The 15,364-nt window shown below is 42.7% G+C and overlaps 1 protein-coding gene across 1 annotated transcript in view; it reads left to right on the top strand.

Annotated features, from left to right (window-relative positions):
• Positions 1-331: 331 nt before the first annotated feature.
• The window catches only part of mcph1 (microcephalin 1), a 44,031-nt gene continuing 28,998 nt past the window's right edge, over positions 332-15,364 (top strand). The window contains 12 exon segments of the mRNA XM_084461363.1: positions 332-455; positions 756-847; positions 976-1,004; positions 1,006-1,092; positions 2,075-2,159; positions 2,382-2,493; positions 2,727-2,858; positions 3,684-3,758; positions 4,215-5,249; positions 8,887-9,005; positions 12,523-12,560; positions 12,960-13,122. Of these exon segments, the coding sequence (XP_084317489.1) occupies positions 413-455; positions 756-847; positions 976-1,004; positions 1,006-1,092; positions 2,075-2,159; positions 2,382-2,493; positions 2,727-2,858; positions 3,684-3,758; positions 4,215-5,249; positions 8,887-9,005; positions 12,523-12,560; positions 12,960-13,122 (2,010 nt within the window). The 5' untranslated portion in view covers positions 332-412.

Genomic DNA, 15,364 nt, shown 5'->3' on the forward strand with positions numbered 1-15,364 from the left:
TATTAGCTAGCCACTAGTCTAGCTATGTATTTGAATGTCACAGTTATACCTAACGTTAGATAGCTGGCTTGAGTTGATACACGTTATAGTGATATCCAGCTATGTTATCTAGTGCTAAATATGAAACGCAGTCATTCATACTGACTGAAAATGGTTTTTGTTTTTGAGTTTGCATGTGTGGATAACCAGTGGGCATGGGACCTTCTGCCACCTGCCTTTTGTTTTAAACGTCTATAATGTCTTGCTTTTTGTTTTAATGCTTTTAATGTCTCATGTAAAGCACCTTGAATTGCCCTGTGGCTGAAATGTGCTCTATAAATAAACTTGCCTTGCCTTGCCTTCTGCTGAACAGAGAGATTGTACAGGGAATGTTTACTGTAGGTGAGTTATTAAAGGAGAAAAGGAGCCGAGGATGACTACTAACGTGGACAGTAACCCTGCTGCCGTCCTCAAGGGTAAGAAACGTTTCTTCAACTATCTTAACTCAGCCTGCATTAGTATGAGTGATCTAGGCTTATAGTTGTCGTGCTAAAAACAAGTATGGTATGGGTTCAGGCCCAGTCAAGAATCACTAGAGACCAACCTGTTATATTAATAATGGTGACATCACTGTAAATGTTGTGTAAAAAGTCTGGACTCTCTGTGTGTGTGTGTGTGTGTGTGTGTGTGTGTGTGTGTGTGTGTGTGTGTGTGTGTGTGTGTGTGTGTGTGTGTGTGTGTGTGTGTGCGCGTGTGTGTGTGTGTGTCGTATGCAGATGTGGTCGCCTATGTTGACGTGTGGTCATCCAGTAAAACAGACAACTACTCCAAACCGTTTATCCAGAACCTGCAGGAGATGGGTGCAGAGGTGAGACCCACTCACTCACAGCAGACGCTTAAAAAGACCATTTCCTATTCGCCATTTTCATGATTGATTTTTAGGAGTTTACACGTCATATGTCCTTTTTACACGGGTTTCTTCTGTTCTGACGACAGGTATCGAAAACATTCAACAAACAAGTCACTCGTGGTTTTTAAGAACGGCCATCAAGCCACTTGGAACAAAGCCAAGAAAACTGGTGTGAAGCTTGTGTCTGTTCTCTGGGTTGCTAGGTAAGCCTCTCATTCAGATTAGGAATGATCTATAGATGCTCAGACTATACTAATGGTTGCAACTATGTTGATATGCTAAATATCATATATACATATGTTGATATAGGCCTCAATACCTTAGGTTAGGCCCTGGATTATTTTATCAGTTCCAATGCTTATCTGTCACATAGCAGCAAATTCACACACATTTCCAACATGATCAATGTGTACAGCGTGTCCACCGACAAGCTGTATTTTAGAGCTGGCGCTGTTTTCTCGTAGTTTACAATCAGTAATGAGCTCTAGGGCGCTTTCGGGACGAGAGCTGTGTTCCAAGCGCTTTTTAGCGCTGTGAGCTCTAGGCTTTTTTTGTAGTTGAAAAAAGTTGATTTTTACATAGCTTCTATAGCATCCAGTGACAAAATGCTACATGTTGCTATATGTCCACACCACGAGTTTTGAACTCACAACGTTCAGTATGGAAGACGAGCTCCTTGACCACTAGGCCACCGGGGCTTTTAGAACTGCAGGTCAACAAGGGAACACACAGGGATGGATTAATTGGGAAGGGAGAGAGGGACAACCCGACATTTGCTCTCCATGCTGCGCTGGCTTACAGCCACGCACAAAAACCAGATATCAATAAAACCATTATAAGCAAAACAATATACAAACGCATATAAAACAACAAATATAATATTGGCATTGTAAACTATCAATAAAAAAATAAAACAACAATAAAAAGACATTATAAACAAAACTAAATACAAACATATTAACATAAATATAGATATCCAAACAAAGCATAAACTAAAAATTCACAAAATAAACTAAAATGTTGTTGGGTGTTTGGCTGCACCTTAGTAAGGTATCTGTTGCATGGAACTCTCAAAATAGATTTCAGTTCACATGTTGGCCACAAGATGTCACTGACAGTCAAATCTTACAACACAGTCTGCCCCTTGATAGTTTCTCCACTCTAATCCTGGTGATTGATGCTCAGGTGTAAAGATGAATGTGAGCATGTGGATGAAGAGTTGTACCCGGCTCTAAATGATGAAGTCAATCCTGCACTCAAGAAAAGAGCAGTAAGTGGAACTAAGTTGCATTCAAACCTTAAAAAGACATCGGATTATTATTATGATTGACCATATTTTTCTGTTGATATTATTGTTCAGGGCCGTGCTTCCTATTCAAACTAAATGTATGAAGTTATGTTGATGGGAATTTCTCTTTAAAACTAATCTCAAATGTAAGATTAAGTCTATTTAATAACGTTATGCTGCAACATTGCTTTATTCTTTTTCCAGCATCGTTGCATGCAGCCCAGAGACACTCGTGAGAACACACCTGAGAGCGACCGGCGCATGAAGAGGAAACTGGACAAGATGATGAAAGACATGGCACCTATTCCGCCCCTTAGTAAGATATACCCGATTAGGACATTATAGGCTCTGTGCACCAGCTCCACTACTTCCTGAAAGTCACTTGGCATCTTTATTTCCTGTCCTATATGATTGGATTAAGTGATTAATCAGGTGTGCGGCAGTGCCAAGTGACTTTCAGGAAGTAGTGGAGCTGGTGCACAGAGCCTATTCCAGATTAGTGTTAGTTAACATTTATTTGGCTTTATTTCACAATGTCTCTGTCCATAGTTACGGATGTGTCTCCCTTCATCATTGACGAAGAGAGCGGGATCGTCTACAGCCCGTCGCTGAAGCGCTCGGACTCCATGGCACAGCGTCTGAAAGAAATGAGAGAGAAGAGGGAAAACCTCTCGCCCACAGGTGTGCTTTACCTGAGTACCCAACTGCATGATGATGCCTGGCTGAATGTTTGTCCAGATTGAATCAAATGATTCAGAATCGATTCATGAATCCCAAAATCGATCTTTTATTTAATGAATGAATGAATAAATGAAGGAATGAATAGTTAATTCATTCATTCAATGATTGATTCATTGATTCATTTTTGGAAATCAGTATCGATACCCAGCCCTAGTATTGATGTGTTGCATAACTTGGCAGTCATGTAATTAAGGTTACAGCTAAAAAAAACAGGTTTTAGTAACACTAACCGAATCAATATTGAATCGAATCAAATCGAATCGAATTGAATCGTGATAATCGATTCTGAACCTTGTGAATCGGAATCGAATCGATTCTTGAAATTCGACTCGATACCCAGCCCTAGGGGTGGTGTAGCGGTCTGAGCATCAGCCTCTGGTGCAGCTGCCCACCGGGGGCCACCGGGGTTCGCACCCTGATCTCGCCAGATTCCGGGGGGGTGGCATATGGGCCGCCGCTCACGAGTCCCGAGGGGGGGTTGGTTTAATTTATTCACGAGTGTCCACCGCTCTACAGTGACCCCTTCTGGTGTCACTGTCTTGAGAGACTCAATTGAATTCAGTTTTATTGAGGCCCTAGACACTATTCATATCAATTATGAGGTATACAGCATCATCAAACACTTTTGATAATTAATCCCAAAAAAACAATCTCACTGTTTCATCAGGTGCATAAAGACACATTTTAAGCATTATGGTTCTGTGTTTTCGGCTTGGATGTCATGTGTTTCAAGATGTTGTAATGTTGATTGGTGGTTTCTCTCAGCTTCACAGACTGAGTCGCGATTATCACCAGAGAGGAAGCCTTGCCTTGGTAGTAGTCCATCGAGGACTTTATTTGGTAAGGACAGCTTCTAGGTAGAATATGTGTATTTTTACCTCTGCCCCAGCGACAGCGCAGGGCGAGAGGTAATGTTTTCAGCAGGATTACGCAAAAATAACTGCACCGATTTTCATGAACTCAGTGGAAAGGTGTAGCATGGTCCAGCTTAGAACCCATTACATTTAGGAGCGGATCCGAATCACGGGTCGAGGCCACGAGCCGCCCAAACACGGCCGGCCATTCACCGCCATTCATTTTTTTAGACCAGTTTTACCCGAAAACTAGCAGACTGATTTTCATGAAACTCGGTGGAGGGGTGTGACATGGTCCAATTTAGAACCCATTCAATTTTGGCGCGCACAGATCCACGAAACGGGGGGGTGGAGGTCTGTGCTCTCCGAGCAGAATTTCTAGTTCGGAATTATTTGCTTCTGTGGTCTCATTATTTTCTCTATGTTATGTTCCTCCCGGCAGGTGATGAATCAGATGATGATTTCAACCTGCCTTCAGGTGTTCAGCGATCAGACAAAAAGCATGCAGGGAAGCAGCATGAAGACACGGCTGGCCATAGTCTGGAGAAATCTCTGGCAAAGAAAGACTCGGAAGAACCCTGGCTGTCACCATGTAGAGACATGCCCCCGACACGCAAATCATCCGTTTGCTCTCCTCTTCCTACTTTTCCACTCTGGCTCCCTAAGGAGAGCAAGAGTGAGAGAGGACAGTCATTAGTAGAATCCGACAGTTTTCCCGTCGGAAAACGTAGACGGTCATCGAGCACATCTAAGACAGTGAAAGGCACACCATCAAACAGTAGGAGAACAATACAGGCCATACATGAATCTAAGACCAAGACGGACCTAAAAGTTGGGGGCATTCCTGGTTGCCCAACATCCACAGTCATATTAGACAATGCACCATCTCAAAAAATATCAGACATTTCCACACTGTCACTGAAAGGGAGTAAACAGGCCAAACGCTGGCCCGCTCCCTCTGCCATAGCACGCCCCTCATCTGCGTCTGACTATCCAATGAGTATTACCCCATGTGCTGAGGATGACAAGGAGTTTGATGACTACTTCTCTCAAGCTAATCAACAATGGGGGCGACGAGCAGCATCCCCTAGGCACTGCTTGTCCTCAGAGACCAAGGCTCAGACCCCCTTTGAGATGGAGTCTAACCCTGGGAAGAGAAAGAGGAGTAAGAGTGAAAGTACTTGGTCTGCCCAACCACGGGCTGTGGCTGCCGACACTGTCTTAGATTACCAACAGCCTCTTAAACAGGATGTCAAGGGACCTCCATCCATTGTGGACAGTATATTTGCTCTATCTAAAAGACGAACTAGGCAGAGCATATTGTCGTTGACGATGGTTAAAGAATCAGCTCCTAAGAAGAGAGGATCAAACACACCTTCTTCGAAACCTGGTACGACCGCTACTGGTGAAGACGAGCCGAGTCCAGATCCACCTGGCCACAAAGACACAGAGGAGGGAAGTAGCTCACATGTGGAAAGTATGTGAGTCCTAAACCCAAGTTCTCATATTGTGCAGGATTATTATTGCATTCAATTCGATCAGTAAACAAAACCCCATTCTGTCCCGTGTACTGTCCGCCCAGTAGCATGCCAAACCCTGTAACGAGCAGACCTTGTGCAGCGGATTCCATCGTTCTGCATTCACATTAGCAGAACTGCAATTTGTACAAAATTTGTAACAGATACACTGCTTCAAAAAGCCCTAAACTTCACCACACCAGACACTTGGTTCAATTTGTTAATGGTGTAGAGGGCTCTAGCTCTCTGGTTGGAGCTGTGTGTGCTTGCCCTCCTGGCTTGTTTTGTTCTTCCGGTTGTGGAGATGTTGGCTAAATAAATGACACGTGATCAAGAGAGAAGTTGTGGCTTCCACTCAGGACACTGGTGACCCTGATGTTAAGCTGGGCATAGACTGGGATTTTAAAAATCGTAATGTCTGTGAACCCCAACAAAATCTCTATAGTCTATGCCCTCTACTGGATGTCTCCAGAGACCACTACAGAACATCGACTAACAGTTTATCTAAAATGGCGACTTTATGGTTGTTTAAATGTTTTTTTATGTGTGTTTTTTGTTTTATAAAATTGAGAATATTATTAGTTTAAATATTAGGAATTACATGTTTTTATTTATTTTAAAATAGATAATTATTTTACTTGCAGATACTGCATCTCAATGAGTATTTCCTGCTTTCAAATTTTCATTTTTTTTATTTTTATTTTTCAAACTTTTCATTTTCACAATTATCACTTCGTCAAACTATTAAAGGCCTTTCGATGAATATGTCTTTGAGATGGTCCAATGACAAGCTTCTGCTGTAATCCACATTCTTTCAATTAGCACTTCATCAATCTGTTAACGGCAAAAAGATATTGCTTTGAAATAGCCAGATGGCAAGCCTGCGCCAGCCTTATCAGATGTAGCCTAATCGGTTGTAGCCCAATCGGTTCTTTCGGTTAGCATCTGGTGTAGCAAGATGTCAGATGAAGGCTCTTAATTGGCCAGCTAGGAAGCGCTGTTACCGTGCAGGTTTGATGAGGAGGGCCTGAGTCGCCTACCTCAGGCTGAAAGACTGCAGTGACTGAAGAACACACATTGTGTCCTAAATGTTGACATTGGCTGTGTCATCATAATGAACTTGGCACTCAATAGATCACCCTTTTACCTTTATTTCCCTGTCACATTATAGGCCCTATAGGTTATTTTGTAAAGTTTCTCTCCTTTAATAACTGACCTATTTTTGTTAAAAATAAATACATCACTAGGGCTGCGAGCAGCAGTGAGCGGGCCCTCGCACCCCATGCGTGTTGGGGTGCGGCACCGTTAAAGTGTGCTATTTCGGTGTCCAGTACAGAGAGAAGCTTCCTGTCACCAGTAGGTGGCGCTCTAAGCGTGACTCAATGCCGACGCACAGATGTGTTCAGGATGCGACCTTCATCAACCCTGAGCAATTTGGAGTAAATCGGATAACGTATGTAGGTGTTATGAGGACTTCCTGTTTCACCAGTAGGTGGCGCTGTAGGTATGACGCAATACTGACTTACAGATGTGTTCAAGATGCGACCTTCATCAAGCATGAGCAATTTGGAGTAAATCGGATAACGTATGTAGGAGTTATGAGGACTTCCTGTTTCACCAGTAGGTGGCGCTGTAAGTGTGACTCAATACCGACGCATAGATGTGTTTAGAATGCCACCTTCATGAAGCGTCAGCAATTTTGTGCAAATCGGATAATGTATGTAGGAGTTTTGAGGACTTCCTGTTTCACCAATAGGTGGCGCTATAAGTATGACGCAATACTGACACATAGATGTGTTCAGGACAGAACCGTCATGAAGCGTGAGAAATATCAGACAAATCGGATAATGTATGGAGGGGTTATGAGGACTATCTGTTTTATGGCGAAATGTCAAAATTTGGCGGGGCGCCGCGGCAAGGGTGTTTGGTGAAAACTTTTTTTTGATAACTTTTTTTGATAACTTTTGATCACAAAGGTCTTAAGATGAAGCTGACAGAATATGAAGTTGATTGGATGAAATCTGTAGGAGTTCATTAAAGTACAAGGCACAGAAATGGTAAAAACAAGGGGAAAATGGCACATTAAAGGAGTAGTAAAGGGAAAATGCATGTTTAGCCCTGTTTTAAGGTTACTTATGATCATGTACAATGGTTCAGATCAAAACGTTGACAAAACTAGCAGTTTTGAGAAAGTCTGATAATTGCTCTACCACCGTTTTGGTCATACAATGGATGTGGATGGGCACCTTGAAAAATCATTCAAAAAACATGTTAAACTCTCAATTTCACGACGTTGTGCTTAAACAACACAGTAGTAGCTAACTATTCTGGCGTCTATGGATATCATGCGTTTTTTAGCTCAATGATATCATGGCGGAGGTGAGAAAACCGAAGCAAAACATCACGGAGGAAGCCAGAAAAAGACAATCTGATAACGTTACGACTAGGGATGGGAATTTCGACTAATTTTAAAACCGAGTAACCTAACCTGATCCTACTCGAGTAACCGATTACTCAAAAAAAAGATTACTCAAAAAAAGATACCGTCCAGACAGAGCGCATTGAACCCCGGCCCCCTCGGAGGGGAAAACGTTTTTTTCTGCCGTTATTACCGTGGCGGTGCTTTCATGTCTCGTCCATGCCCTTGCAAATAAACATATTTAAAAGCTGATGTGTGGTTGGATGCATTACTTATCATCAGATTGAATAACCCACAGGTTTTCATGAAGCTATCGGAATCGAAAAACGCAGCCTTTTAATTTGGATGCACTGCCCAGCTCATAGCCTATTAAGCCTATCGTTAGGCTACTCTGAAAACTCTAAGCCTACAATATGCAACCAGACCTCTAATTTACTAATATAAATTAAGTATTAAACCAAGCCTTTACTGCCGATGCCGGATAACAAGTGAATTAATTTTTAGCGTTATCTAAAAAGCACCGCGGCACTCACTGCCTATTTCCAATTTATTGGACAATAATGGATGTTTCGGCGTCAAGCCTTCATTAGAGAAATGTCCATGCAAAACTAAATAGATTTATTGAACAACAGGCCTATTCATTCAATATTTCTTTATAGGCTGGAAAACGAGTAGGCTATACGCGCATGGGCCTGTGCCGGAGCGCTCTTAAAAAGACTCCATATCCAGTACAGCGCTTTTCTCCAGGCAGCCGCCAACGCTCTATCCTCTTTGGTAACAATTGAAAAAGGGCACAGGCGCTCAGAAATGCGCGCTTTCACGGCCAAACATGCCATATTGTATAGCCTTTAGATTAACCGAGTAGTATTTATTTTCCGACTAGCAGATTGCCTACTCGGGTACTCGAGAAATCGGTTAACCGTGCACATCCCTAGTTACGACAGTACGACAGTGCACTTACTCGCAGAGCCTGTGGGGGCGCAAGAAAACCGGAGAAAACGCTATGTATTGCTTTAATATTGTATTTCTCGTTATACATTTGTAATTTAGTCTCATTTTGCTACCTCAAAGCACACCCACAAGCCAGCACAAGGGAATATGAGCTCAGATGGTTCAGCAGGTGCACCTGTTGTGAGATTGATTGGATGATATTTTTGTTTGTTTTGTGCCGTTTTCAGCTGTAGGCAGAGGAACTGAGTGTGATGCAGCAGCGGATGACAACGCTACAATTTCTGAGATATGCAAACAGAAAAGCCAAGTCAATGAAGTGGCCAAGAGCATGGACAAAGAAACTAAGGTAACAAATGTTTGAATAATAATTTGCCCTTTATTGTATAATGTATCATGATAAAAACAGACTAAGTGTATATGTTTATATTGAGCCTACCTCAAGATCTCTGATGATGTCTGCAGACAGGCAGTTGACCCACTCAATTCTCACTTTCTCAATGGCAAGGCAAGTTTATTTGTAGAGCACATTTCAGCAACAAGGCAATTCAAAGTGCTTTACATGAGACATTAAAAGCAACACATAAAAGGTCATATAAAACAAAATGCAAAAAAAAAAGACATTTAAAACAAAATGCAGGAAAAATAAAATACAGGAATAAAAGTTACAGTGCAGTGTATGAATAAATAATTATTGGTAAATAATGGTAATTATTGGTAAATAATGGTAAATAAGTTGCCTGAATAGATGTCCTGGAGAGATCTTAGAAATGTAATCTGTCATCTTTAAAGAGTTATGTTAAATCCCTCAGTGGAAACAAACAAGAACGAACAACTCTTTTATTTCTTTTTCATTTCGTCTGAACACAGGTGCTCGGAAAAGGTTCACTCACTCTTTCAGTCCTCTCAGGAGCTGCCTGTCAGGAGAGAAACTCTGAGGCAGCTGCCTGCCATAGAGGCCCTGTGTCGTCTCCAGGGTTTCCTGTGTTTTACCTCCATGTTGGTAGAGCGCAAGATCGCTCACCCTGACGTGACGCGCACCTGGCTCTGTCTGGGTGTTCTGTCAAGCCTGACAAAACTTCAGCTCTCAAAAGATTGTTGAAAAACCTGCTTTCATCTTTCTCTTTCTCAGGAATCCTATTTGAGTTTGTTCCCTTGTGACCTGTATCAAAGAGCGTTCTGGTATATTCACTTGGCCTAAGTTGGGTGAGATGTGATATTTTAGGCTGTTCTACCTAGAGGTTAGGTGATTGTAAACTGACACTTCGTCAGTCAGGTCACAGAGTTCGGAAACCCTTAGAGTTCACAGAATACCCTACATTTCCTGACCACCAAGATGTGCGGGTAACCTATCTGCACTTGGTGCAGTGTTTTGAGTTCAGCATCACAATCTCCCCTGACATGTCATCCCCAGCACTCATTAGGGAGGTTAGGGAGGGCGCTGGCTGTTTGGATTATCCCTCTCTGCATCTGGACAAAGGCTGTCTCACCCAGGGTGGAATAAATGAAGTCATGTGCAAGTGGGCCACAACATTACTTGTGCTAACCACCATTACTCTCCCCGTTTGTCTAGATTGGATAATTATGATAATGCCTTAGATGAGATTGTAGTTTACAAATCCACCAGAGCATATAGCATTAAGAAACTCGCTAAAAGCCTCTTCAAAAGAAACAGATTTGTTCAGAGTGGTGTGGGTTGATGAAGCATGCCATCTGATGGTAGCTTTGTGCTCTTAGCCGTGCAAAGTTATCCTTTATGTATACTCTCTTGAAGTAGATACTCTTCATTTAGAGCAGGACGCATGATGTTGTCATGACTGTATTCAGAGATCTTTGTTTAGATAAATTACAGATATTTCAGTGCAACTTTATTGTCTGGAAAGCTCAGTCTGTTCATGGGGTGTTGCCTAGCCCATTTTAACATAGTTTTTCATAGCTCTTGCAAATTAAGTCACTGTTCCATTGTGACAAGTGGTAATCTGATCTTTGTACCATCAGGGGTGCTTTTGGATAGTAATTGGCCATCACAGCCCCCTCCTGACCCCAAACTAAGCAGGGGCTTGGTATGTCAGCTTCTCTTTCACTGTATGAATAGGGCCTGGGTCATTTGAGTGAGCATAGCCCGGCCATCAAGGGGGACCTCGTCATACTCTGAAGAATTTCCTTCATTTGTACTGCGAGCATTGAAATGGGGGCAGTGCTACAGTACACACCAACCTCTTTGTCCTGGCTTCATTTTGTGTGTGGACTCTCATTCTTCAATGCCTCCCCTCGTATTCGACTGCCAGAACATGTTCACTGCACAAGATAAGCCCCCCCTCCCCCCGTCAAAGAAAGAAATCCCCTTTGAGGAACCTGCAAAATAGCTGTTGAAATTCTTGGTGATGTGCCTCTATAGTGTAGGAGTTAAAATTGAGACTTGCCATTGCTTCTCAGTTGTCCCTTCAAGGAGCAAGACCCCCTGGTCTCGTTTGAAGTCTGAAAAGCATTCCCAGATCCGTGCCAGCAGTGGGTGGGGCTTGGCCTTTCTAGTGGGTGGGGCTTGGCCTTTCTGGCTGAGTAACTACTCTGGCTCGCCACTGAAAGCATTGTTGTTTTTCATTATTAACTCATTTCTTTGGTATTAGCAAACAGCTGCAGTCTTTTCCTTCTCACTTGAATCAGTTCCATGGTGATGATGGATGATATCTGAGGTGATGATGGATGATATCTGAGGTGATGATGGATGATATCTGAGGTGATGATGGATGATATCTGAGGTGATGATGGATGATATCTGAGGGAAAGATCAATAAGGCTGTTTAAGAATGGACTGAGTGAAGCGCTATCCCTTGTGATGACTGATGTCCTATACCACGACTAGCCTCCTTTAAGGCAGTCTGGCTGAAAACATCATTTCAGTCTGTAAATGACTATTGATGACATCAAATTATAGTGATTTTTTTTCCCATCTAAGAATCCTTTTCATTTGCATTCATACGAAAGATATTTTGGTTATTATTATACGTTGGTCTTAAGGAGATTAGTGCTTTAGTCATTCAGGGCTAATCTATTGAGAATCCAATCTGAGAAAGTAAGTAAGAAGAGAGGTTTCCTGCTCCCAGGATCACACCTGTGGTGTTCATCCTGCCATGGAAACACGCCGTCTTCCGTCCACATATTTGTGTGCTCTTTCCCCCCCTATCATCTTCTACTAAAACTCTTTCCAATCTCTCATTGAGAGCCCACATTACGCAGGCCGTGACACCTGACTTCATATTGATGTCACTACCTGCCTCCCTGCCCTGTGTGTACAGCCGGCCTGTACATAGTTGTATGCAGTGGATCGAGGGGTAGTCTGTTTGGGTGTTTTGGCAGCCCTGTATTCAGAAGGCCTTCACCCCTGACTTCCTGTTTGGGGGGCAGTGGAGTAGTTCCTGACAGGAAGTAGCCTGGTGGCCCTGTCTCTGTGTTCTAACTGCTGCTTAGGCGTTTGTCATGCTCACAACAGCCGGCCGTATGGATGCCAAGCTTCAGTCCATACGGGCTGATGGGCTTTCTCAGAACCACCAGAAACCACAAGTCAATATGGTTTCCAATCTGTTTTTCGCAACTCTCTGCCTTGGGCTTGCATTTCCTCCTCAGCTCAACAAATACACAGATATCCGGCATGTGTTGTTGTGTTGCAGAAGGGCACAGTTGATTGGTTGAGTTGTAACTCCCAATTCCTATTCAGTGCTGGCCCTTAGCTGTCTACGATTCTGCTCGCCCCTAGATATAAACCAATCTAGATATTCTGGCTGTTTTTCAAACTAACAATCCTCTATCTGCACTCATTATGTGTAGGTTTGTGTTAGTGTAACGTATGTGTGCTCAATCTATTTCAGACCACGAGAACCCTAGTCATGACGAGCATGCCCACTGAGTGAGTACTTTACATTCTAACAAAACCTTATCCAATTTCTATGTTGTTGTGACGTCATGCTTTGACCATATACAGTTTTTATGTTGTTGTGACGTCATACTTTGACCTTATACAGTTTTTATGTTGTTGTGATGTCATGCTTTGACCATATACAGTTTTTATGTTGTTGTGACGTCATACTTTGACCTTATACAGTTTTTATATTGTTGTGACGTCATGCTTTGACCTTATACAGTTTTTATGTTGTTGTGACGTCATACTTTGACCTTTTCCAATTTCTATGTTGTTGTGACGTCACTGACCACTTTTCTCCCTCCTCTTCTTCCTCTTCCTCTCGTTCTCCTCCGCCGCCATCTTCTATGGTTTTCTTCTTCTCTTCTTCCTCGTGGTCCTCCCCAGGAAGCAGCACACCGTGGTCCAGGTGGTTAGCGCTCTGGGCGGGTTCGTCGTGGTCGACCGCGTGTGTGAGAGCACCACTCATGTGGTGTCTGGAGGCCACAGACGCACAATCAACATCCTGCTGGGCATCGCCCGGGGCTGCTGGGTCCTCTCTTTTGAATGGGTGTGTATACTTGACTGTATGGGTGTGTATACTTGACTGTATGGGTGTGTATACTTGACTGTATGGGTGTGTATACTTGACTGTATGGGTGTGTATACTAGACTGTATGGGTGTGTATGCTTGACTGTATGGGTGTGTATACTTGACTGTATGGGTGTGTATACTTGACTGTATGGGTGTGTATACTAGACTGTATGGGTGTGTATACTTGACTGTATGGGTGTGTATACTTGACTGTATGGGTGTGTATACTTGACTGTATGGGTGTGTATACTTGACTGTATGGGTGTGTATACTAGACTGTATGGGTGTGTATACTTGACTGTATGGGTGTGTATACTTGACTGTATGGGTGTGTATACTTGACTGTATGGGTGTGTATACTAGACTAGCCTATGAAGCGTTCTTTTTTCTAAATGTTTTTTACGTTCTGTAGCACTTTGAGATTGTTCATTCGATGTAAAGTGCATTTACAAATAAAATGTATTAATAATAATAATAATAATTTATAAAACAGTTGCCAATGAAATTATAAATAATAAACTAGTGCTGCGAGCAGCAGTGAGCGGGCCCTCGCACCCCACGCGGGTCGGGGTGTGGCGCCGTTAAAGGGTGTGCTATTTCGGTGTCCAGTACTGACAGAAACTTCCTGTCACCAGTAGGTGGCGCTCTAAGTGTGACTCAATACCGACGCATAGATGTGTTCAGGACAGTACCTTGATGAAGCGTGAGAAATGTTGTGTAAATCGGACAAAGTATGTAGGCGTTATGAGGACTTCCTGTAAGCAGTAGGTGGCGCTGTAGCAATGACGCAATACTGACCTACAGATGTGTTCAAGATGCGACCTTCATCAAGCATGAGCAATTTGGAGTAAATCGGATAATGTATGTAGGAGTTATGAGTACTTCCTGTTTCACCAGTAGGTGGCGCTGTAAGTGTAACTCAATACCGAAGCATAGATGTTTTCAGAAGGTGACCTTCATGAAGCGTCAGCAATTTGGTGCAAATCGGATGATGTATGCAGGAGTTATGAGGACTTCCTGTTTCACCAATAGGTGGCGCTATAAGTATGACGCAATACTGACACATAGATGTGTTCAGGACAGAACCGTCATGAAGCGTGAGATAAATCGGACAAATCGGATAATGTATGGAGGAGTTATGAGGACTTCCTGTTTCACCAATAGGTGGCGCTATAAGTATGACGCAATACTGACACATAGATGTGTTCAGGACAGAACCTTCATGAAGCGTGAGATATATCGGACGAATCGGATAATGTATGGAGGAGTTATGAGGACTTCCTGTTTCACCAATAGGTGGCGCTATAAGTATGATGCAATACTGACACTTAGATGTGTTCAGGACAGAACCTTCATGAAGCGTGAGATATATCGGACGAATTGGATAATGTATGTAGGAGTTATGAGGACTTCCTGTTTCACCAATAGGTGGCGCTATAAGTATGATGCAATACTGACACATAGATGTGTTCAGGACAGAACCGTCATGAAGCGTGAGATATATCGGACAAATTGGATAATGTATGGAGGAGTTATGAGGACTTCCTGTTTCACCAATAGGTGGCGCTATAAGTATGATGCAATACTGACACATAGATGTGTTCAGGACAGAACCGTCATGAAGCGTGAGATATATGGGATGAATTGGATAATGTATGTAGTAGTTATGAGGACTTCCTGTTTCACCAATAGGTGGCGCTATAAGTATGATGCAATACTGACACATAGATGTGTTCAGGACAGAACCGTCATGAAGCGTGAGATATATCGGATGAATTGGATAATGTATGTAGGAGTTATGAGGACTTCCTGTTTCACCAATAGGTGGCGCTATAAGTATGACGCAATAATGACACATAGATGTGTTCAGGACAGAACCGTCATGAAGCGTGAGATATATCGGACAAATCCGATAATGTATGTAGGAGTTATGAGGACTTCCTGTTTCACCAATAGGTGGCGCTATAAGTATGACGCAATACTGACACATAGATGTGTTCAGGACAGAACCGTCATGAAGCGTGAGATATATCGGACAAATCGGATAATGTATGGAGGAGTTATGGGGACTTCCTGTTTCACCAATAGGTGGCGCTATAAGTATGACGCAATACTGACACATAGATGTGTTCAGGACAGAACCGTCATGAAGCGTGAGAAATATCGGACAAATCGGATAATGTATGGAGGAGTTATGAGTACTTCCTGTATTACCAAC

Source organism: Borostomias antarcticus (assembly GCF_949987555.1).
Source record: "Borostomias antarcticus genome assembly, chromosome: 2".
In the NCBI taxonomy this organism is placed as follows: Eukaryota; Metazoa; Chordata; class Actinopteri; order Stomiiformes; family Stomiidae; genus Borostomias; species Borostomias antarcticus.